The sequence below is a fragment of the Gossypium arboreum genome, chromosome 12 (genome assembly GCF_025698485.1).
Source record: "Gossypium arboreum isolate Shixiya-1 chromosome 12, ASM2569848v2, whole genome shotgun sequence".
NCBI lineage: Eukaryota > Viridiplantae > Streptophyta > Magnoliopsida > Malvales > Malvaceae > Gossypium > Gossypium arboreum.
The window spans coordinates 110031290-110054683 of NC_069081.1; the positions used below are offsets into that span (position 1 = coordinate 110031290).

Here is a 23394-nt window from a genome sequence, read left to right on the forward strand (position 1 = left end):
TTTTAAGTTGATATGCATAGTAAGTATTAGTATTGAATTGTATGAAATTAAATTGAATTGTGATTATATGTGAATAATTGAAATGCATTTTGAATTGAGAAAGTGTAATGAATTATGAATATGTGAATTGAAAATTTGATTGAAAAGTGGAAAACGATTGAATTGAAAATGTGAGAAATTGTAACTGATTTGAGATTTATATGTGATCGAGAAACCCTATTAACTAGTTGGGCTGAGTCGGATATAGTTGGCATGCCATAGGTGTAACACCCCCTAACCCCAAACCGTCGCCGGAACGAGGTTATGAGGCATTACCGGACATATCAGACAACTTACGAATAATTTACAATTAATATAACTTTCATAGTATAATATTATAATTAAGTCCCTATCTTGAACTCTCGAAGTTCAAACACGTATTAAAAGTAAAACGGGACTTGTTCGAGTATTCTAATTTTTTTTTATAAAATTTCGCAGCATTTCGCTTATTTTACCTAAACTTCCGCAAATTCAAACCAAAACAACCAACACCAATATTTCACATTCATATACTAATATTTATATTATTAACAAAATTTTAACTTAATAACTATCATAGCATCATTCAAAATTGATAAAAACTTCATTCATTTAACAACTTAATGTTCATGTATCAAAATATCATGTACTTTTCTTACCATTTCATTTAACCATCTAAATCTTATAATTCATCCTTCACTACTCAAAACAATATACATATTCAGGTGACTAAACAACACCTATGTACATGCCACCTTTACCCAAAAGAAAAATATATATCACCAAGTTTGTGTTGGAGTCGGGATTGTTCTAGATGCTGAGTCGGGACACTTGACTTCTACTAACCTGCGCACGAAAACAACCGTACGCTGAGTATGGATATACTCAGTGGTATTACTATAACTCAAGACTATTTAACATTAATAAATTACAAACATCAACCATAGATTTTATAATTATTTAAACTACTTTTATATAAAATTATTTTACTTCATAAATCTTAAATTCATAATTTATTTTTCTCATACTAACTCAATTCATAATTTAGTTCATACATTCTTTCTCATACTTTTCAATAGTGCTAAAACAAATAATCTCATTTTCAAGATTTCATTTCAATTATTTACCCTATTAACAAAGCTCGGACTATGATGATACGCTGGATTCCATCCAAACACACCAGAATGTCCAACCCAAACACACCCGAATATTGTAAATCCTCCATAACACACCGGTATAATATATCCTCCCAAACACACCAATAAGGCATTAAATGCCTATTCGGATAAACCAAGAATATAATAATGAAACATCCTCTCGGCCGAACTACAATCTCTTCATCACATCACAAATCCATGGCATGTCATTTGTATCGAATCTAGTCCGACAAGTTAATAGGGTATTATTTTATTTTATTTTATTTTTTCTAATTTCAATTTAATTTACACAAAATTTTCAATACTCATTCAATTCAAATATCTATTATCTTAATTCATATACAAATTAATTTTCACACAAGTGTATACCATCAACACCATACATTTGTCACAATTTATTTATTTTCAATCAATACACTTTTCAAATAATCACATATTCCATAATTCACTTATTCAATTCAATTTGATTCAATTTATATCACTTTCATTTTCACTCAATATTCATATCGATTTCACATACTTACCTCAAGTCTTATTTACCATACATAACAATTAAAATTTCAGCAATCAATAATAATTAAAATTTGAATTATAGTAATACACACCGTAATTCTCCGCTTTAGTCCTCGATGACTTTCTCCTTTCCTTTCGATGTTGATGCTTCAGGTTCTTTGTTGGCTACTGAAAATAGTAGTAATTTACATTATTATTTACAACACTAATTATAATAAATAATTAAATTTCTAAACAACTCCTACCTTATTCCCAATTTAATCCTAACTAAACTTAATTATTTTCTTAATCCAATTCACTCTCTTTTCTATTCAAATTTTGTCTAAACTTATATTTAACTATAAAATTTTCAGCATATTTCCCTAATTTCGAAATTTCTTCAATTTAGTCACTACAACATAAAACTTATAGCCTAGTTTACAATTTAATCCCTTAATCAATTCTAACTTAGAATTCATTCAATTTAATCCCTAATTCCATAATTTTTCCAACATGACCCTACTTGGAAACATATGAACTCTTGAACTATCAACTTAATTTCATCAAAATCTTGTTTCAAAGCTCCTAAAACATCAAAATTAAGAGAAAAGGACTTAATTGACTTATCTTTTAAAGCTTCAAACCTTAAAACCCTAATTTTTCCTTTCCCTTTTCTTTCTTTCTTTTTCTTTCCCTGTTTCGAAATGCTTCTGTTCTGTTTCTTCTTTGTTTCTTTTGTCTTTCTTTTTATTCTTTTATTCTTTTATTTATTTTACTTATTTATTTTATCATTTAACTAATATATATTATTATTAATTTAATAACAATATAATTAACACATTTGTATACATGTATCTTTGTACATTTGTACACTATTATTACCATCCATTTGTCTTTCTTTTATTTAATTAACAAATAAAAATCTTATAATATTAATATTTAATTAATAAATATCTTTAACTTAAAATTTAAGTAAATACATAATTATAATACAAATGTATATATTCATATCATTACAAATGTCATTAATTAATTTGTTTTTCATACCAAAAATCTTATAATTTAATTATTTAATTAACAAATATCTTTATACTTAAATTATAAGTAATTAAATATTTAAATTACAAATGTACCCATACAATTCTTACACATGTATATTTTATTACCATACAATTATCTTCTATTTAATTTATTTATAATATATTATCAATTAAATAATCATAACAATTTAATATAAAACCATAATAATAATCATTATAATATATAAAACCTAAAAAAATGTTTGATTTTATTTCACCAATATGTCACCTCATTTGTAGTCAATGGCTTAATTGCCATTTTAATCCTTTTTATTTTCTATTGCTTTATAATTAAACTTTTACCCTTTATTCAATTTAATCCTTTTTATTACTTACTCTAAATTAAGCTAAATTCACTTAATTAGATCCTAATTAGACACACCACTAGGCTCATAAATATTTTTAATAATTATTTTCGAACTTATTTCACTAAGACGGAGGCCCTATAACTCACTTTTCCGGTGCCCATGAATTTCAGGTCATTACAATAGGATTGGAAGTGTTCAGGGATACTTCGACCTCGAGTTAATAAGACATTGGATGTCACTATTGTACTTTGGAGAGATTCGATGAGGTACTGGGTACCACTTTACTTCAGCTAGGCCGATGAGACACTGGGTGTCAACTTTGCTTTGAACTATCTGATGAGGCACTGGGTGTCATTCTGGTGTGTTTGGTTGGATCTGTGTATCCGCCAAAGTCTGGGTCTGTTAATAGGGTGAAAAACTGAAATGAGAAATATAAATTGTGGATTGAAATTGAGATTGGAAGTGGAAGGCATGAACTAAACGTTGATGTTGTGAAGAAAATTGAAGTCTATGATATTTGATTGAAATTGATAAATAGTTGAAATTGTGTTACTATTATTAACGAATGAAGTTTAAGAATGAGTTAATATTTGAAAAAATTCAATTGGTATATGTTTAATATTTATATTTCATTATTGTTATTATAGTTTGAATTACAGTAATACAACCGAGTATGTCTATACTCAACGTACAATTATTTTCCGTGCGCAGGTCAGTAGGAGTCAAAATCTGGTCCAGCATTCAACCAATCCCGATCTCAGCAACCTTGGTGATGTATATTTTATTTTGGTATATGTGGCATGTACCTAAGTTGTATTTTGAGTTAATGTGGTTTTGGATTGTAAGGATAATATGTGATGATTTAAATTGGTAAATGAAAGATTAAATAAATGAAATGGTATATATATAACATTATGTTTGAATTGGTAATTGAATAGAACTTTTAATTTAATTTGAATAATGGTATGAATGATCATATAGTAAATTCTAGTATTGATATTGATATGTTTTAGATGTTTACATGTATGAATTGAATTGGTTATATCATTGGTATTGGATTGGTTTTGGTTTGAAATTGCAGAGAATGTTAGATGTATATGAAGGAGATTATATTGAGTTAAAAAAAATTTTAAAAGTTATGAAAATTCTCCGAGCACTTGGATAAGTCCTGATCCACTTCTAATACGTGTTTTTGGTCTCGAGGGTCGATTATAAGGACTTAATGATTAAATTTATACTTTGTATGTTAATTATTTATGAGTTATTTGTAATTTGTTCGATATATCCGGTAATGCTCCGTAACCCTGTTCCAGTGACGGTATAGGGTTAGGGGGTGTTACATTGTGAATGTGTAATATACTTAATAGCATGTGTAAATAGTTAAAATTAAATTATAATTGATCGTAGTTGTTCTGACAACAAATATAACATTTCGTAACTTGGACCCAGTAATAATGTAGAATATGGTGCTTTAACAACAAACACTAGAATCAATTTGTTTAGTTTGAGGCATTAGGTTATTGCATAGGTTAAAGGCTAGTATAGATTAGTATTGTGCGTTTTATTTTCTTATTTGGATAAATAAAACCAAATAGAATATTAATAAATAGTTGATTTTGGTGAAATGGGTGTCTATGGTTGTGGAACTGGAAAGATTTTAATAACATTGAGGAGTGTCGACTTCAGGACAGCAGTGAAGAAAAAGAAGAAAGAAGATCTAAGGGCTAAAAATAAAAGGAAGACTTAAAGACTCGTTGGGTTGACTTGACTGACTCAGCCAGAGTTGACTTGTATATTTCTTTGAAGTTTCGCTCATGGCGTGGGGTAAACGATGGAGAAAAACAACCAGTTGTAGCGTCTGCTTTGGTTCCATACTTCACTTTAAACATCAATATGAACATATTATTTTGAGGATATATCATGCACCTTCAAAGAAATTACAAAAACTGACCTAAATATTACATTTGGAAAAAAGAGAGCAAATGACAAAAAGCACTATGTGGCCATCAAATAACATAATTATTTTCTTGCGAAAAAACGAAAGGCCCAGTCAACACTAATCATCAATATTCCACACGGTTATGAGCTTTATAAAACATATCAAAATATTAGTTCTATTTAATTATGAACTAATTAAATATCAAAACCTTCCTTCACATCCCTCCGCCACAACAATGGCATTCTCTCCCGCCAATCGCCACCCCCACCTCCTCTTCTTCACTCTCCTCTCTCTCTTCCTCATCTCCCATGCAAGGCTAACTCTCCACCATTCAGACTTGAAAGCTCTTTCCACCATCGTTAAAAACCTTGGCATCAACGCTCAACGATTCCCTTCCACTAATCCTTGTACCGCGGCCGGAGTTTTCTGTGAGCGAAGGCTCACCCACAACGAAACTTATGTTCTTAAAATCACCAGGCTCGTATTCAAGTCCAAAGGGTTGGATGGGTTTCTGTCTCCTGAAATCGGGAAGCTTACTGAGCTCAAAGAGCTAACTGTTTCTCACAACAATATTGCTGATCAAATCCCCGCCCAAATCGTTGACTGTAAAAAACTTGAAGTTCTTGACCTCAAAAACAATATGTTTGATGGTGAGATACCATCGAATTTGTCTTCTTTGATCCGTCTTCGAGTTCTCGATCTGTCCTTCAATAAGTTTACCGGCGACTTGAGTTTCCTGAAGCATTTTCCCAACCTGGAAAGCCTTTCCCTTGCAAACAATCAATTTTCCGGGAAAATCCCACCATCCATACGTTCATTTCGAAACCTTCGATTCTTCGACTTCTCCGGGAACAGTTTCCTTGAAGGTTCAGCTCCATTGATGAGCAAAGCTGATGAAGCAGCAGTGTCCAGGTACCCCAAACGGTACGTTTTTGCGGAGACAAGGAACTTAACAAGCAATAATGGAGGTCCAGCTTCAGCTCCATCACCATATGGAAGCAGTGAAGCCCCCGCCCCTACTCCAGTATCATCACCTAAACACAAACACAAAAAAAGTATCAGGAAACTAATGGGATGGATTTTGGGGTTCCTCGCTGGAGGGACAGCTGGCAGTTTATCTGGGTTTGTCTTCTCAGTGATGTTTAAGCTGGTGATTGAAACTGTTAGAGGAAGAGGCAGCGACTCAGGTCCATCCATATTCAGTCCATTGATAAAGAAAGCTGAAGATTTAGCATTTCTAGAGAAAGATGATGGGTTGGATTCACTAGAGATCATAGGCAAAGGAGGGTGTGGGGAAGTTTACAAGGCTGAATTGCCAGGAAGTGATGGCAAAATGATTGCTATTAAGAAGATTATTCAGCCTCCAAAAGATGCAACTGAATTGACTGATGAAGATAGCAAGCTTCTGAACAAGAAAATGCGCCAAATCCGATCGGAGATCACCACTGTCGGTCATATCCGCCATCGGAATCTTCTTTCTTTGTTGGCTCACGTTTCTCGACCCGACTGTCATTACCTTGTGTACGAGTACATGAAGAATGGAAGCTTACAAGATCTCTTGCAACAAGTTTCAGATGGTACAAAGGAGCTTGATTGGCCCGCTCGCCACAAGATCGCCTCCGGAATTGCGGCAGGGCTGGAATATCTCCACATGCATCATAGTCCCCGTATCATTCACAGAGATCTGAAACCTGGAAACATTCTTCTGGATGATGATATGGAAGCTAGAATTGCGGATTTCGGGCTTGCCAAAGCCATGCCCGATGCAAACACCCATGTAACCACTTCAAATGTGGCCGGAACAGTGGGATATATAGCACCGGAGTATCATCAAACACTCAAGTTCACTGATAAGTGCGATATCTATAGCTTCGGGGTTATACTGGGTGTTCTAGTGATGGGAAAGCTTCCATCCGATGAGTTCTTTCAACTCACTGATGAAATGAGCTTGGTGAAATGGATGAGAAACATCATGGTTTCGAACAACGCCATCCAAGCTATCGATCTTAAACTTCAGGGAAAAGGGCATGATGAACAGATTGTTTTGGTCCTGAAAATCGCCTACTTTTGTACTTTGGATGATCCAAAGGAGAGGCCTAGTAGCAAGGATGTGAGATGCATGTTGTCTCAAATCAAGAGCGAAGGTCAAGCCAATAATTAATGTCAGATCACGATGATGCAAGAAGATCAAGAATATTTGAATAAATTTTAGTTTATGCTACATGTTTTCTCTTTCCAGCATATGATCCTTATGCTTTGTAACTGTAATTGTAATGCTTGTAAGAAATATAATCTATCTGGCTTTTGGGTTGTGCACCTAAATTAGAAATCTCAAGGGTCAAATTTACATATTTGTTGTTGTAAAGGGAACAACTCGAAAATGTTGAATCGGAACATATGGGTCGCCAATGGGGGAGCAATACCATGGTGAAACATGTTCTTCTTTGGTGCAAAATCGGCCGTATCTTGAAAATAATGGTGCTAATCCCATGGGAATATGACATATTAAATCAATCATTTCTTCTGGCCGACAAAAGCAGCAAATAACGTTCCCGATCATGACATGAACAGAATTTCTCATTAGCTCCCTCTCCTTTAAGAAAAGCTTTGCTTTTCAAGCATTGAAAAGGTAAAATTCAAAGAGAATTTATATTAACAAGAAACCAATTCCATTATTATTATTGCACAAATTAATCAAATTTAGTTAAAATTTTGGGTTATAAAATCACCTTAAAATTGAGTTAAACAGGTCCACAACATAAAATAAAATAAAATAAACAGTCCATATTTTTTAGTTTAAAGAAGTCGACACCAAGAATCTGGTTTTACCGATTATTAATCGTTTGTCAGTTTGTCAATTTTCCAGTATAATATATTGTTCAACCGTCTCTACCTGGTTGAACTGGCCGGTCCGTTCTTTTTTACCTGTGAACCCAGGTTCATCTGTAAACCCTTTTCATGAATGAAAACAGAAAAGGTAGCGTGATGAGATCAAGAACACGATCTGTACACTATCAATATATCAAAACAATTACTTAGGTTCACCACTGTGTAATCAAATGTCATGTCAACTAAAATCGACCTCGGTCATATTAAGCCATAAATACTGTAGTAAGTTCATAGGAATAAAACACTTGGAAGATATACTTGATACTAAATTACCACTAGGCCAATAAAGTCTACTTGTCCACTACACAATCAATAAACAATACGATAATACTACCTACAAGCTGATGTAGAGATACTGCATTGATGTCTGTCAGTTCCAACGAATTAGTTAGCGAGCTGAACCCTGGTCAGATGTTAAGATACAAATAAAGTTCAATTAGCAGTCTAGTTGAATGTTTCAACTTTCTACACTCAAAGCTGTCGGCAAGACAATCCCAACATCTAGTAACTACAATCAGATAACTCCAGGTCTATGCTTTATTTTCTATTAAAAAATCAATAAAGAAGATAGAATAAAATGCCAAATATCATGGATTTTTTTATGATATTGCTCCACATTATGGATCACAATTAGCCAAGTTAGTAAGTAGTACCAACTTCCTTGATGAATGAGAAACCTATAGTATCTTGTGTGGTTTTGGGAATAGTCAATTAGTAAAGCAGAAGAAACAAATATGCAACATCACAATAAACCAGTACACATATTCTTCAGATAAATCAAACTACAGGGTAAAGGAAAGTATGGCATTCTGAATCACCACAGTGACCTATATACTATTATGCAACTTCACAATGCAATAGGTTTAATTTCGATCAACTAAGCTTCAATCGCAACACAGAATTCATCAGATTCAAGCTATGTTGCTCTGATCTTCATTTTTCTTTAAATACCAATATCCAACACCTATGTCCAACTATATTCCAACATCGATATAGAAATTTCAACAACACGGAAATCTTGAAAATTTTGTAGGATACTTAAACCCCAGTCCACATAATAGCATTCTAGTACTTTTCAATTTTCTAACAATTTCTATTTTTACCAATTGGATGAAAAAAACAGCCAAATTAAACAATTTGCTTTCGATTTTTTCCCCTCATTTGTACAACAATCATACATAAAAAGAAAAAAAAAGGCATTCATTAATAAGTACCCTTAAAAATCCAGAAGTAATTGAGGAAGAATCCTTTCTAAATGAGTTGGTTCAATCATGGTACTACCCTCAGCTTCAGCAATTGTACCAGCTCGCTGAATAGCCTCTGTGTTCAAAACAAAATTGGGGTTTTATTTTATTTTAAAATTATAATCAAAGTTCTAAAACAAAAAGAAATTTTCCACAAAAAAAAAAAAAACCTGTGATAAAAATCCGAAGAAGTTCACAACTCAGCTTCAAGGCATTTGTATTAGCTGCAATCGAATAGTGTAAATAGTTTAAAAGTCAGTGACAACAGATCATATTTTCAGTTGATCCAAAACATTACCGGAAGTAGGTCGATTCTTCTTTGATGTTCCAGCTCCAACCTAAAATTGAAGAATCCAAAAAGGATAAAAGAAAGCAAAATAAAAGATTTTACAGAAGAATTTTAATTTGAGAAAATTGAAAGAAAAAGGAAGGGTACCTCGGAATCTCCGGCCTCAGTGTTTGGGAATCCGTTCCTTTCACGCTCTGGAAGGGAATCAGTCACAAACCCTTAAATCTTTGAAGAGAGAGAATAAAACTGGAGGAGGAAAAGGGCGAGAGGGAATTGCAAACCTTGAGCTTTTTTTATCCAAATGTGCTTGAAAATGGCTCTAATTAAATCCTTAAAACAAGGAAACAAAAACAATGTATCAAGCAAATTGATTCTAATAACCCAAAAGTAAGGAAATATTTTGGGATAATATAGGGATTACTGGTTCGAAAATGGGAGCTTCATTGTCATCCATGGCCAAAGTGAATCCGCTTTCTTCCTTCTCGCTTCTTCTTTATTTGAATCTTTTTGCTTTTGTTAAATTAATTACATTTGTAGTAATATAGCCTATTAAACATTTGGCAACAGCTAGCCCCTATAGCTCAGTGGTAGAGCGTCAGTCTTGTAAACTGAAGGTCCGTAGTTCGATCCTGCGTGGGGGCATTATTTTTAAAATCCGTCGGATTTGGGACTCATAAACCCCAGGCCTTCATCCTTAAACCTTTCAGGGTTCTTCGAATCAAACCTTCAAGAATCACAGCAAAAAATTATTACCCAAATCCCAACTTTCTTCACTTATTTTTTGGAGTTTCCAGAGTCAGGCTCACTTCTTTGGACCTTTCTTCTATGCAAAAATGGCATATCTCATGCACGAACTCCTCAAAAACAAATCAACTCAAAGATTCATCCTATCTCTCAAAACCCCACAACACCAACATCGACTCTCAAAAGTTAGCCCTTCACTAATCCCTCAACAAACTCACCATTTTTCATTAATCCAACCTGAAAATTCCCTTGAAAATGACAAATCTACTGAACCCTCGAAGTTGTACCCAAGTTTCCCGTTTGGGTATTTATTGAACCCCGTTAGCTCAATTGGGTTTGACACAATGGCTATCATGGAGGTCGAGGAGGAGGAAGTAGAGACTGAGGATAATAATGCCGGAAAAGCATGGGCAGATAGTGTGAAGAAGAAGAGGAAGAAGAAGATGAACAAGCATAAATACAAGAAACTCAGGAAGCGTCTCAGGAGAAAAACATAGGCTTTCTCTCTGGTGAGAATTTCACGGAGAAGTTTTATTTCCTGTCTTTTTTTTTAATAATTTATTCAAATATTTTGGAACTAGATGATATGGGACTAAATTTTCCCTTCGTATTTTTTTGAACAAAACTTGATTTGAGTTGAGGATAGGAATGGAACGTTTGAGAATTTTCACATCCGATGACAATAAATTAGCTCAGCTGAAATGAGTCAGCTTACTAACATTGACAGGAACGATTACCATCATACAATTTTCAAAGGTAATTGAATACAATGAGTTTGACATTCGAATCTTAATATCCACGAAATCCTTTTATCTTACCCTCGGACTACGACTTCCTTTGTAAGAACTTGACTATTTCCTTCTCTGCATTGTTGTTTAATTTTTTTTTTTTTTTTACTAGTATGAATGAATCCTACCTCACATATGGTGGAAATTCTTATCACAGTTGAGTATGAATTAAGATGTCAAATGTCATAGGATAAACAATGAACAATTGACATGAAGTGATTTATGCATATGATATGATTGATTTCTTCTTTATTGGATATGGGACTAGGATTGACTGGAGATGAAAAAGTGTATATCAGGCAAAATCATTCTCAAATATTGTTGTTTTTCTGATATTTTTCTTATTTTAATGGTGTGAAGTTGATGTCCTTCCTTTAGATGGATCTCATCCACTTTGGTTTCCCTTTATTCTTTTGTGAAACTGATACTTTTGTTGTCAATTAAACTTTTTGACAAAGATTGTGTTGCTAAGTTAAGGCTATTTAGAAGGTAGCTAGGAAAGAGCTAACTCTTAGGACTGATGCCTGTTGGTCTTCAAGTAGAATGAATATGGTTTTTGTTAGATTCTATGTTGCTCAGATTCTTCATTTTGTTAGAAGCATTTTTATCCGACAAATATCGGTATATGGGTATGGGGATGTAATCCTTCAATGACTATTCAAATACCTGGAAAAACTTAGGGGGAAAATGGGCATACTCCTGTCGGAATATACCCAATCTGACTCTCACACACGAATCCGAATAACATAGGTTGAATGAGTTAATAAATTGGTAGAGAATGTAGGTTGAGGTTTCAGGTAATGTAGAATTTCAATTCAGCTATGATTGTCTGTTTTCCAAATAAGGGAAAATGACACACTTGAAGTTTAGCTGATTACACTGGTTGGGTTAATATAGTTTATTGTCCTTCTACTCATGCAAGTTTCGAGTGTTGCTGTCTTACCAAAGGAAGCTAAGCCAAATAAGATAGAATCACCATTGCGAATTCAGTCCTCATTAACCCCGAGTGTCGCTGCCTTATCAATGGAAGCTAAGCCAATTAAGTTAGAATCACAATTGCAAATTCACTCCTTGTTAACCCCTTGACTAATAAAAAAAGATCAGATTTCTTTGTTTTTGTGTCCTGGATTAATCAATTCATTCAGTATTTATATACTTGGCATTTGGTGTTTTCTTCATGATTATTTGATTGGTTCTCTCTACTTTCTAAGGTCTTTAAATGTAGAACATTTGGGTTTTGCCCAAAGCAGATCGAGATTGAATTTCAGAATTTGCATGCTCGTCTGTTCTTTGTATTGTGTGACTTGTAAATGACTAGTTTTTTTACTGGTATCTTATAATATACGAAATGATAGTTTATATTTGCCTCTTATTTTGGGCATAAAGCAGACATATTAACATCCAAGTCCATGCCGGGTGGTTTAGACTTTGAGAGGTTTCCTTGTAGAATTTACGAAAAGATTGAAGTCTCTGTTTTTAGCATCCATGGGAATCATTTACCTGCAATTAGTTGGTGATTTGAGCTGAATCACATATAATAAAGCATTTATATGTGACTTGTTTATTTGTGTGTACAAGTTATTTGGATTGATGAAGAGGTTGGGCATGGGGAATTCCATGATGCTCAGACATGATCTTCAGTGATAGTATCAAAACTTACCCTTAATTTCTGTCATCACTTGTATTTCCAGCACAGGCATGCTAAATTTTTTCCTAAGTTTTTCCTATATGTTGGAAGATCCTACCTCCATATGGCTGTTCACGTGTATGTTAGGGATGAAAAACCACTTTGGTTCTTGTTAACAACCTCTGGAAGATGAGCTTGAATTCTATTAGCATGAATCATGGTTATACACATAAAATACAAAATGGTATGATATTGGTCGAAACTCTTTTATAGAGATTGGGTTAAGGCATTTAAGCACCAAAGTGACATTAAAAAGCAGCCAACATTGAACCAATTTTGAAGAAGTAGTCATATATATCCATTAGGGCCGGGACTCTTATCACTATTCAATGAAAACGTAGCAGCTCTGATTTCTTTGTTGGTTACTAGTTTGTCTATATCCGGTGGTGCTTCACTGGATAAAATCTCTTGCGAACAACCACTAACCTTTGCGTCTGCAGTTCCAAGGATGAAGCATAACCAGCTTCTACCATTTGGATCATGCCATTTTTACTCTCCTTTCCAGTATACATGCAATATCCATCTTTATAAAGCTTAAAAAGTTGATTTGCAAATTACTATGTTTCAAAACGCAATTTAACCCTCTTACATTCCAAGACAGAATAATGATGATTGAGAGTTTGAACGTGAAGTCCCTAAGGTATAATCATTTGTTAAAATGCTCTTATATATTACAAGCTGTGTTTCCATTATCAAGTGTAGGGGCTTTTTCTAACAAACTGTAATTCCAGAAGTTAATGATCTCCCATTATATTTATATATGCACCACCCACTTTCAAATAAAGAAGCAATTAAGCATCGCTTTGTTGATATGTCTAAAACTCATGAAGTTGGAGAAGAAACCTGTGAAAACAATATGTATAATTCATTTGTCATGTGATCTCTTTTAAGGCTATTTATTACTATTGTAGATCTCCAACTATATCACCCTAAACCGCTCCAAATTTAATCCATTCACGTTTTAACTACCGATTTAATACACTTTTTCTTTATGCTAAAAAGTTGGATTGAATTCAAACGCTGTGTGATAATACTCACAGTTCATCGACCCCATGAAAGATCTATCCTTCTTCCTTTTGAAGAACTCGGTTGGGGCCAAGATGAAGAAAGGGATTCGTAATTTTTGCAATGGTGATGGCTCCACCTCCACTCTTAACCAAAACCGAACGGACCACGGCGGGGCCGGTATTATTACTTCGTCCGAATTGGTCGCTCCGCCATCGGTTGTTGCCTCGAACACCACGGCGCAAAGCCCTCCCACAACGTTGGAGGAGATGATCTTAAGGTTAGAGCTGGAAGAAGAGCTTGCTAGAAAATCAAAACTGAATGAATACTACAGTGAGAATTTTCGAGGTGGTCGGATGTCTTGCGTCAACAACTCCGACATACTACGGTCTGCAAGGAATGCATTGAATCAGTACCCTCGTTTTTCCCTCGACGGGAAAGATTCCATGTACCGATCATCGTTTCGAAACCCTGAAAAAATCAATGGAAGGAACTCGGTTTGCTGCGATCATGGATTGAGAGAAAGGTTTTACAAAGCTTCATGTTTGCCATCAACTTTGGGTGGCGAAACTGTGATTTGGTGCGAACCAGGAGTGGTGGCGAAGCTGATGGGATTGGAGGCGGTGCCGGTGACGATTAGTCGGAGAAAAGATCGAAGTAATCAAAAACTTGGTTCTGTGATAAAGAGACAGAATCTTCGGAGGAGAGGTGAGAGACATGAAATGGAGCGAAGAGTGGGCGTGGAAGAAGATTTCAAGAGAGGTAAGGTGGGTGGTTGTTCCAACTCAGGCTACTGTGTGATGAAACCAGTTGTTGTTGGGGCAGCAAATGGTGAAGGTGGATGGCCAACCCGACGTTTCCTTTAGATTATGCCTTCTCTAATCCGGGTTATAACATCTAATACCAGTTGTTCTCTTATTTATATCAAAGTATATGTTGAATATAGATATATAACTTTGGAAATCAATCTTCCTCTTTATTTACCTATAGTTTCTTTTTCTTTTTTTTTTCCCTAAACGATGTCGGATTTTGTTACATTGTAAGATATGTCTGGCAAAAAAAGATACACACTCTCTCTCCTGATTTATTGGAAAAATATAAATTTAAAATTATAACCTCAATTTGTGATGGTGGATTAATTGGTGCAAGAATTCAGCTTGAATCGGCTCCATTATCGTAGATTAAACGCTTGATTATAATCGGATTTGTTTTACTTAATAAAAAGAAATTAGTTGTATTAAGCCTATGATATTTGTGCTCAAACCAATTTCAATTGTGATATCTTTGTAGATCAAGTACAAAATGTTTCCGTATTAGTTCACGGTGACATCAGCCCCACTTTCGCTCCACCTTTAAATTCTTTAGTAATAAGATCAGATAGATTACTCAATTTTTAGGGGTGTTTGTAATTTTGTCGCTAAATTTTTAAGATATTTTTATTTTAGTCATTTAACCGTTAAATTTTTAACGACAATTAACTTATACACACTAAGTCATATTCACACATTTATATTAGTCCCCCAAAATATATTGCTATAATAATTGTCAAATTGTACTTGTTTATCTCCTTGTCGAAAGTTTTATTTTTTCAATATTGAAATTTTAAATTTCAAAAATTAATTAAATAAGTTATTAAAAAAATTATCTCTTGATAGAGTCGATCAATTTTTACTATAATATTGAAATTAATTAATTTAGTCTCTTTTAAATTTAAAAATTTATTTAATATGAAAACATAAAATAAAATTTTAAAATTTAGAAAGAGGTTAGTTTAATTAATAATTTTACAATAACAAATCGGTTAACATTATCAAAGGAAAAATTTCTAATAATTTATGTAATTGATTTTATGTCTTGAAATTTAAATTTTAATATTGAAAAAAATTTAGAATTTTTGGCAATGTGATAAAAAGTACAATTTGACAATTATTAAAGCAATATATGTTTAGTTTAATCCTTTCAAAAATAATATATTTTGAGTGACCAAAATGAAAGCAACCTAAAAGTTGGATGACCAAAATGAAAATGTGAACATGATATGGCGTGTATAGTTAACTATTGTTAGAGATCTAATGATTGCATGACTAAAATAAAAGCGTCTTAAAAATCGAGTGATGAAATAGCAAGGATTTCATTTTAGGTGATTGAAAGCACCCTAAAAGCTGGGTGACCAACTAGATAATTTACTTATAAGAAATTTACATTATTTTCTCTTTCTTTCTATTATATCCCTATTTGACTTATATACGTGGCAACGTGAGAAGTGATCTGAGAAGTAACCATGGATGACCGTTCACCTTTCATTATTAACTAGTCATCCAGTGACCAACTACCTGTATGCCTCAAACCATAAAGCCAATCATTGTGGGCCACACGCTATTAATAGGTCCTCTATTAGGCTACCAGCTATTAGCAGGTACGCACTTGTCCCCACCATTAAGGGACCACCATTGCCTGACGACAACCAACAAGTAACAACCTTGCCACCTAGTCAACCACACGATTGGGCCACCACTCGTACTATCAATGACATGGCACCACCAGGCATAGGGGTCTTCCCCTTATAAAAGCCTTAGGCATGAGGATGAAAGGATCCTTTCCCTTCCTTTAGCAACCTTAAGCATATTACCTAGCATAAAGTTTCCCTCTCCTCTCTTTATCTCCTTCACTCCCCTCACATACATTGACTCTCGTATGATTTAGGTGAATTGACCTCCTTATTGTTACCACCATCTCTTCTTGCTTCCTCCCTCCCTTGTTAAACACCAATACAAACACTTTCTTTAATAATGGACCTTTAAATATTTTAAATATTTTTATATTTATAAATGAATAATTTAAAATAATAAAGTAATAGATTATAGAGAATCAAAAGTATATTAAAATTTATTTATAAAAAATATTTAACAAATGAATTGTAAAGCGGTGAAATGTTTATATAAAATCCTTATGGATATTGGGTTTAATTCCAATGTTTGATTTCTTAGTTGTTATATTTAACCATTTTATATAAATTTATACTGAATAAAAATATTGTAAAAATATTAATTTATTTAAAAATAGCTTTAAATTAATGTTGAATTGATTTAGGAAACTAAATTCAACAAGAGATTTTATAAATGAAAGAAAAAATAAAAATAAGAATATATTTATAATAATGATTTCTTAATTAAATTATAGATAGAATAGTAAAGTACTTATGATTAAACATGTCATTTTGGATTCAATCATTCAACATTTGATTTTTAAATTTAAACATTTTACATAAAAATAATAAAAGATAAAATTATTATTGTATTGATATTTTCATGATCGAGTTGGTTTAAGATATCAACTCGCTTAATCATGTTTCATACAACATAGAAGCATATCATTAAAAATTAAAAATATTTTATTTAATTTTAATTTTTTACGTTATTAAATGTGATAAACTTAACAAATAATTTTATCATTTTAATAAACAAAATTACATAATCTATAAAATATTATGTAATATTATATAATTAACAATGGGCCGAGTGCGAAATGTTGAGGTCCGAACCCTTTTTCTTTGTACCAAACCCGTTTTGTTGTCCAAACGGTGACGGATTCGGAAATCTTGGATTGGATGGATGGTTGAAGTGTGTGGGAAATTGAAAGCGTGCCGGGAAAAGTTTCATTTCCTGGAAAATACCATCGGATCCGATTTTCCTGGAAAAGTAACTCATCGAACAATTCTCTCTTTTCTCCATATCGCCTTCATTTCAATCTCTTGCTAAAGCAATTCCGATTTATGAATCGATTCATCCACCATATAAACTCAGCTAGCTTCCGATGTAAGTCAAATCAATTGAACTAAAGAAATTTTAGAACATACTGTTCTTTGAGCACATGAAAATGTTGCGAATTCGATTCAATCCAGTTGAATTATCTTTTCTTTCGTTCAATGTTTATTGAAAGTAATCTTCGACATACTAATTGTTCGAAACAAATTTGATGTTCAATCTTATTTTCAGGTGGCAAGAGGAGGTAGCCAAGCAAGCTATAAAGCACGCATTGAAGGCGCTTAAGAAACGACATTTAGTCGAAGAAGGAGCTCATGCTCCTGCTTATATTGCTCTTTCTCGGCCAATCATTTCCCAGGTTTTCTTTCTTTTTGGGGGGCTTATTTGATCGTTGACGATGTGTTAGTTGATAGTTATAAAAACAAATCTATCTGAAATTAGGAATTGGATGAATCTCTTGAGTTTTCATTATAAAAGATAGCCGCTATGCAAATAGCAATGTTAGGTTATTGGTGAATTTTGTTACAGGGTTCGGAATGGAAAGGGAAAGCTGAAAAATTGGAAGTAGAACTTCAACAATGTTATAAAGCGCAATCAAGATTATCTGAGCAGCTTGTGGTGGAAGCAGCTGAATCCAGAACATTAAAAGCTTTTCTTCAAGAGAAAGAAACTGCAATGGCTGAATTGGAGAAGGAGTTGACCCAAACGAGGCTTGATGTATCCTTATGGTTTGGCTTGCAAGGGTGATGCTCTTTTTTTAGATTTGGAGTTGATTTGAATGAATACTTGATTCATTGTTTATTAAGACAGAGATGAATACTCTCAACTAAAAACGGATTTTGAAGAAAAGGTTAGAGCGTTGGAATTATTGTTGAGCGAGTACAAGGAACTCAAAGCTCAACTAGAACAACTGACTATTAGAGCTACGAATGCAGAGGCCGAAAATAAGAGGTTAGTCGATCTTTGAATGCTTCAGAAGATGCAGGATGCTGAACTGCTTAATGTGGTATGGACGTATGGTATATTGTTTTCATAGCTACATGAAAACACGGAATAATGTATATATTGATTAGTTGTCTTAGAATGATGAAGAACTGGATTGTTATGTGCTTAACAAATAAAATGTATCAAGCATGTGACTCATTAAGAGGTAGTTCATGCAGTAGTTAAGTTAGAACATTATACAAGTCTCACCATTGGCATTCTTTGGGACTTTTTCTTTTCAAAATTTGATGGAATAAAGGATCTTAGAACAAACATAAGTTGAGAGTTGCATTCCCAATGGATTGCACAACACTTAAGAAAATGGAATAACAAAAACGAAATGGAAAAGAGGGCCTGAAGGATTGTATTTAATCTTTAGGGTTTTGGTGAATATTGCCAATAAGATATAAAATTGAGTAGTAATGTTTCGATGATTATATTTCTTACAACTTCTTCTAGGTCCAATTTTTTTAGCATTCATTTAACTCTATCACAGTTGACAGGATATTATGAGAAAAACTGTCACTCAGAATGGTATAGCTCAACAGTCTAAAGTTGAAATCAAAAGGCCAAATATATGTGGGGTATGAGGTTTGGCTTCTGCCCCTTGATTTTGACAGAGTATAATGCTTTTCAATTTGCCTGCTTTAGATAACTGATATTAGTGGTTACCTCTAGTTTTCCTTTATTTAATTTAGGCAAACGCACTCTATGAAGATATGACTGAGCGGCTTAAGGCTAGTGGTTTAGAGAAACTTGCTCAAGAGCAAGTAGATGGTATTGTCCGTAGAAGTGAAGAAGGTGCTGAGTTCTTTGCTGAATCAACTGTTCCCTCTGTTTGCAAAGACAGGATCAATGCTCATGATGGTGGTTGTGCTTCTATAATGTTTGAGTACAATTCAGTTGTTGGGGGGGCAGGATCGATCTATCAAAATTTGGAATTCTAGCACTGGATCATTAGGTCATAGTCTTTTTGGCTGCCTTGGTTCTGTCCTTGATCTTGCAATTACACACGACAATAGATCCATAATAGCAGGAAGTAGTTCAAACAATTTGTTTGTATGGGATGTCAACTTGGGACATGTCCATCATACTCTCACCGGTCACACAGAAAAAGTGTGTGCCGTAGATGTGAGCAAAGTTTCAAGTCGTCATGTTGTGAGTTCAGCTTATGGTCGCACTATAAAAGTATGGGATTTGCAGAAAGGTTACTGCACTAACACAATAATATTTCACAGCAACTGCAACGCGCTTTGCTTCAGCACCGATGGACTGACTATATGTTCAGGTCACGTCGACGGGAATCTTCGTTTGTGGGATATCCAGACAGGAAAGTTGCTTAGTGAAGTTTCTGCACATTCACTTGCTATCACATATCTCTCTCTCTCTGTCGCGAAACGGAAATGTAGTATTGACTAGTGGCAGAGATAATTCACACAATTTATTTGATATCTGATCTTTGTAAGTTTTTGGTACATTCAGAGCAACCGGAAACAAAGTGGCATCAAACTGGAGTCGCTCGTTTATCAGTCCGGGTGACAATAATATTGCTGCAGGCTCTGCGCATGGGTCCATCTACATTTGGTCAATTTCCAAAGCTGACATGGTTAGCACTCTGAAGGAACATACTGCTCCCATCCTGTGTTGTACATGGAGTGCAATTGGAAAACCATTAGCCTATGCTGATAAGAATGGGGTTGTCTGTACCTGGACATGATCCGCACGGGTTGCGCATGGAACAACTTGGAAAGCTGAAGTATATGTTTGATGCAGGTACATTCATTCTTTTTAAAGCTTTTTCATAAATTTTGAAGATCTGTAGTCTCATACAAATGTCTATATATATATCAAACATAAGCGTCGTAACATAGTTGAAGTGTAAATTATTCAATCGTAATTATGAGAACGAAGTTGGAATCAGTTGGGTAGAATTTTAGAGTTCATCTTTGGGATAAAAGGAAGGTGTTGTAGGATTAGAGGAAGAGTTCTTGATGGGATATGAAGCTTCCCTTGCTATACCACAGAGACCTTGTTTGTCTTTGATGCCACGTTCCATTCTTATGTAACCTTTCTCACCCCAATCAGGTCCCCATGAGTTCTTCACTATCCAATACTTAGTTCCATCAAGGGTTGTTCCATAGCCCACTGCTGCAACCCCATGGTTCAGCTCTATTCCACATTGTCCAGTGTATACCCCCTGCAGACCGAATTTGGTTAAAATTTATAATGATAGCATTCATTTTTTCTGCAACTGTACGGAGGGATAAAAAATTTGTCCGAGATCTTTAAATCCTTAGCTTCCCATTCAACAAAGTATTGTAGATATAGTATACTTATATTACACTCAAATAGTCTTTTACTCTTTTAACCTGTGCCAAAATAAGTAGTTAGCATTTAACAATATCTAAATGAACTCTTAATATAAATCAACATTGTGGTTACATATATGGGCTTGTGTTGGTGAAAAATCAAAAGAGAATGGTTTAATGACTTATTTAAGAAAAGTGAAATAGTTCAAGAGTCTGTTTAACCTTTTAGCCTTTTAATACTTTGCTTTGGTTCCTCAATATATCAAATCTTGGGAATTTCATTGAATACTCTAGTCACTGACCCCGAAAAATAAAGACATTCTGACCTCTACCTTTCCCACCCCACATTTTTTCATATATTATATTAATTTTATAAAACTAAATATCTAGGGACAGGGTGAATTTAATCTAAAACCACATTCAGATAAAACGACTTCAGATTCAGTTCTGAATCTGAGGGCTTGGGATTATTTAGTCAACCCTACATTCAGATAAATTTACCTCCGAGTAGAATTGGAAATCCGTACCACCAGCATCTATGGCCACTGATACAGGCTGATTTGCAACTGCTTTACGCAGAGCCTCCTCATCATTAACCGGCACGTTCTCGTGCCCATTGATCGACACCACCGGAGAATTCTCCTACACAAAACGGTCAACAGCTTCTCACCGAGTTAAATCAAATCTTAAGATGAAGTATGTTCCTTTTATCATAATATTCATTTTACCTTGGAAACGTCGCAAGTGCCTTGTTTAGCGGCGCAAGGATAATGAATCTCTGAAGTGATCCCACCTTTCTTGTTGATGAAATCAAATGCAATGTCCATTAACCTCCATTGCACCCTTGATTTTTTTCAGTGTCACAGTCTATCAACTCTTGCTCTGATAAAGACACTAATTTATTCGTCTTTATTTGATTAATTCCTTCAACTGCTACAACACTTGAAAACGCCCAACAGCTACCTGTTAACACTTACTCCACATGTAAACATATATATATGACTAGCATCAACAGGAGAGGTTAACAATTTTAGGATCGCAACAGTAGGAGAGAAGCGGTTTTTTTTTTTTTTCCTGCTTATCCCCATTTTAGCTCAACTTCTATCTATCTATATACTCAAAATCTTACTCAAATTCGATTTTATTTAAGATTTTATCTCTGACTCTAAAACTATATATATTCAATCTTGTTCCAAGATGCAAAATTTTACTTGATGCTTTATATTATATTAATTTTACAAAATTAAATGAAATTCATGTGATAAATCTTGTAAAAGTTAAGGCATGCTAATTAAAATATATAAAAATAGTTACAAAATTAAAAGAGAGTTATTTTAGTGAATATTTTGAGACATGTTAGTGTATCTAAAATCATCGTTTAATCAAAAGTTGAGGCCATTTTTAAAATAATAATAATAAAATCTGTAAAAGATGGGGTTAAAACATGATGATTCTGATAATTTTGCCAACCTAAATTACCAGGGTACACAATCAAAATAGATGGCGATGGTGATTAAAAGAAAAATGCAGAATGAAACAGGAAATGCATGGTGATGGCGTACCACATTGGCCTTGGTCCTTAACAGCGGTGACAGCACCTTTCTTTCTCCAATCAACGGAGGTTGGGACATTGTTCACGTTTTCATACGTGAAACTGCTTGTTCCACGGGGTGTCCCTTGGAACATCCTATGATGTCTGATCTTGGAACTGGCATAAGCATTTCGAAATTCATGGTTTGTCATGTCTGCAAACTTGTTCAGCATCAACTTATAAGGCTTGTTGTCATTATTGGTGTGGAGCACATGTTTGACATTTTGTTTAAACACGTTGAAACGCTTGTGTTTCTCGTCTAGACTCCGAGAAACCATGAGATGGCTTCTCCACCTCTCGTACAAATCCCACAGACTCTCCTCCGATGCTAAATCCTTCTCATGGAAGTCGAAACTCTCGGCTATTCCGAGCACCAGAGCCATCGCGACCACAACTGATAACACGGCATTAACCGTCGTCATAATTCCGACACAAACAAATTATGGGAATTGGGAGATGTTTAGTATAAAGCTTATATAGAAGAATGTAAGGAGAGGATTGAATAGAAGATAGAGATTGAAAAGTAGGAAGAAAATAAAAAAATGAACGAGTTACAGGTTTCTTATGGCAATCAAACAGACAATGGAGGGGTGGGGGAAGATATTAGAGATGAGGTTTTGAGATTAATGGAGGAAAAGAAGTAAGTTTCATGAACAAATTTGAGGTAGACAAGCAAAAGGAAGTGATTAAAAAAGAGTGAAAAGGAAGGGAAAAAGATGCGTCTTATTAATCAACATGCTAAAAAACTTTCGTTGCAACTGCTTTGACATTAGCTCAGAAACTAAACCTAAATGCAGTTTGAGTTGAACCTTTGCAACCAGACCTCATCAATCGTCTTTCTCTGTGAAAGGCTAAACTCAAATTAGATTTTAAGATGCTTTATTGTTTTCTTTTTTCTTTTAAACATAAACCATATTGCTCCATCTTTTCAGTTTTTGTTCAAAGTATTTCTCTCTCATATCTTCACTACTTGGAATATAATCCTTCAATTATAGAAATTTCAAAGAAAAAAACAACACATTAATGGTATCTCCTTTCTTGAAAGAATTGGAGTTGGAATCCCTCTTACCTCAAATCCAAACTGACTTTGAAATATAAAATTTGAAA

At 34.1% G+C, this 23394-nt stretch overlaps 5 protein-coding genes, 1 non-coding gene and 1 pseudogene across 7 annotated transcripts; 5 read left to right on the plus strand and 2 right to left on the minus strand.

Annotated features, from left to right (window-relative positions):
* The first annotated feature begins 5009 nt into the window (after window positions 1-5009).
* Window positions 5010-7322, plus strand: LOC108477168 (leucine-rich repeat receptor-like serine/threonine/tyrosine-protein kinase SOBIR1). The gene has a single exon (XM_017779634.2). It carries the CDS (start codon window positions 5136-5138, stop codon window positions 7152-7154), a length of 2019 nt encoding a protein of 672 aa, XP_017635123.1. The 5' UTR covers window positions 5010-5135; the 3' UTR covers window positions 7155-7322.
* Window positions 7027-9944, minus strand: LOC108478306 (protein MHF2 homolog). Of its 2 annotated transcripts, XM_017780752.2 has the most exons (7): window positions 9837-9939; window positions 9697-9745; window positions 9563-9609; window positions 9425-9464; window positions 9297-9350; window positions 9097-9202; window positions 7027-8285 (listed from the first exon to the last, which is right to left on the minus strand). In XM_017780752.2, the coding sequence occupies exons 1-6, from the start codon at window positions 9867-9869 to the stop codon at window positions 9099-9101; spliced, it is 327 nt and encodes a 108-aa protein (XP_017636241.1). In that variant the 5' UTR covers window positions 9870-9939; the 3' UTR covers window positions 7027-8285; window positions 9097-9098. The 2 variants fall into 2 exon arrangements, with proteins under 2 accessions (XP_017636241.1, XP_052878730.1); XM_053022770.1 differs by lacking the exon at window positions 7027-8285 and having other exon boundaries at window positions 8899-9202; window positions 9837-9944.
* A 41-nt stretch (window positions 9945-9985) lies between these two features.
* On the plus strand, window positions 9986-10057 carry TRNAT-UGU (transfer RNA threonine (anticodon UGU)). The gene has a single exon. It is a non-coding gene; the product is annotated as a tRNA-Thr (tRNA).
* Window positions 10058-10248: 191 nt separating this feature from the next.
* On the plus strand, window positions 10249-10656 carry LOC108478094 (uncharacterized). The gene has a single exon (XM_017780523.1). The coding sequence runs from the start codon at window positions 10249-10251 to the stop codon at window positions 10654-10656; it is 408 nt and encodes a 135-aa protein (XP_017636012.1).
* Window positions 10657-13255: 2599 nt separating this feature from the next.
* Window positions 13256-14606, plus strand: LOC128285246 (uncharacterized). Its single transcript, XM_053022651.1, has one exon. It carries the CDS (start codon window positions 13687-13689, stop codon window positions 14503-14505), a length of 819 nt encoding a protein of 272 aa, XP_052878611.1. The 5' UTR covers window positions 13256-13686; the 3' UTR covers window positions 14506-14606.
* Window positions 14607-17156: 2550 nt separating this feature from the next.
* LOC108476863 (autophagy-related protein 16) lies at window positions 17157-20427 on the plus strand. The gene is given in 6 exon segments (XM_053023475.1): window positions 17157-17454; window positions 17635-17761; window positions 17932-18120; window positions 19086-19288; window positions 19290-19761; window positions 19763-20427. Coding segments are annotated over 6 exon segments (1335 nt in total). The 5' UTR covers window positions 17157-17452; the 3' UTR covers window positions 20105-20427.
* Window positions 20170-22936, minus strand: LOC108476864 (vignain-like; annotated as a pseudogene).
* Between the last annotated feature and the right edge of the window lie 458 nt (window positions 22937-23394).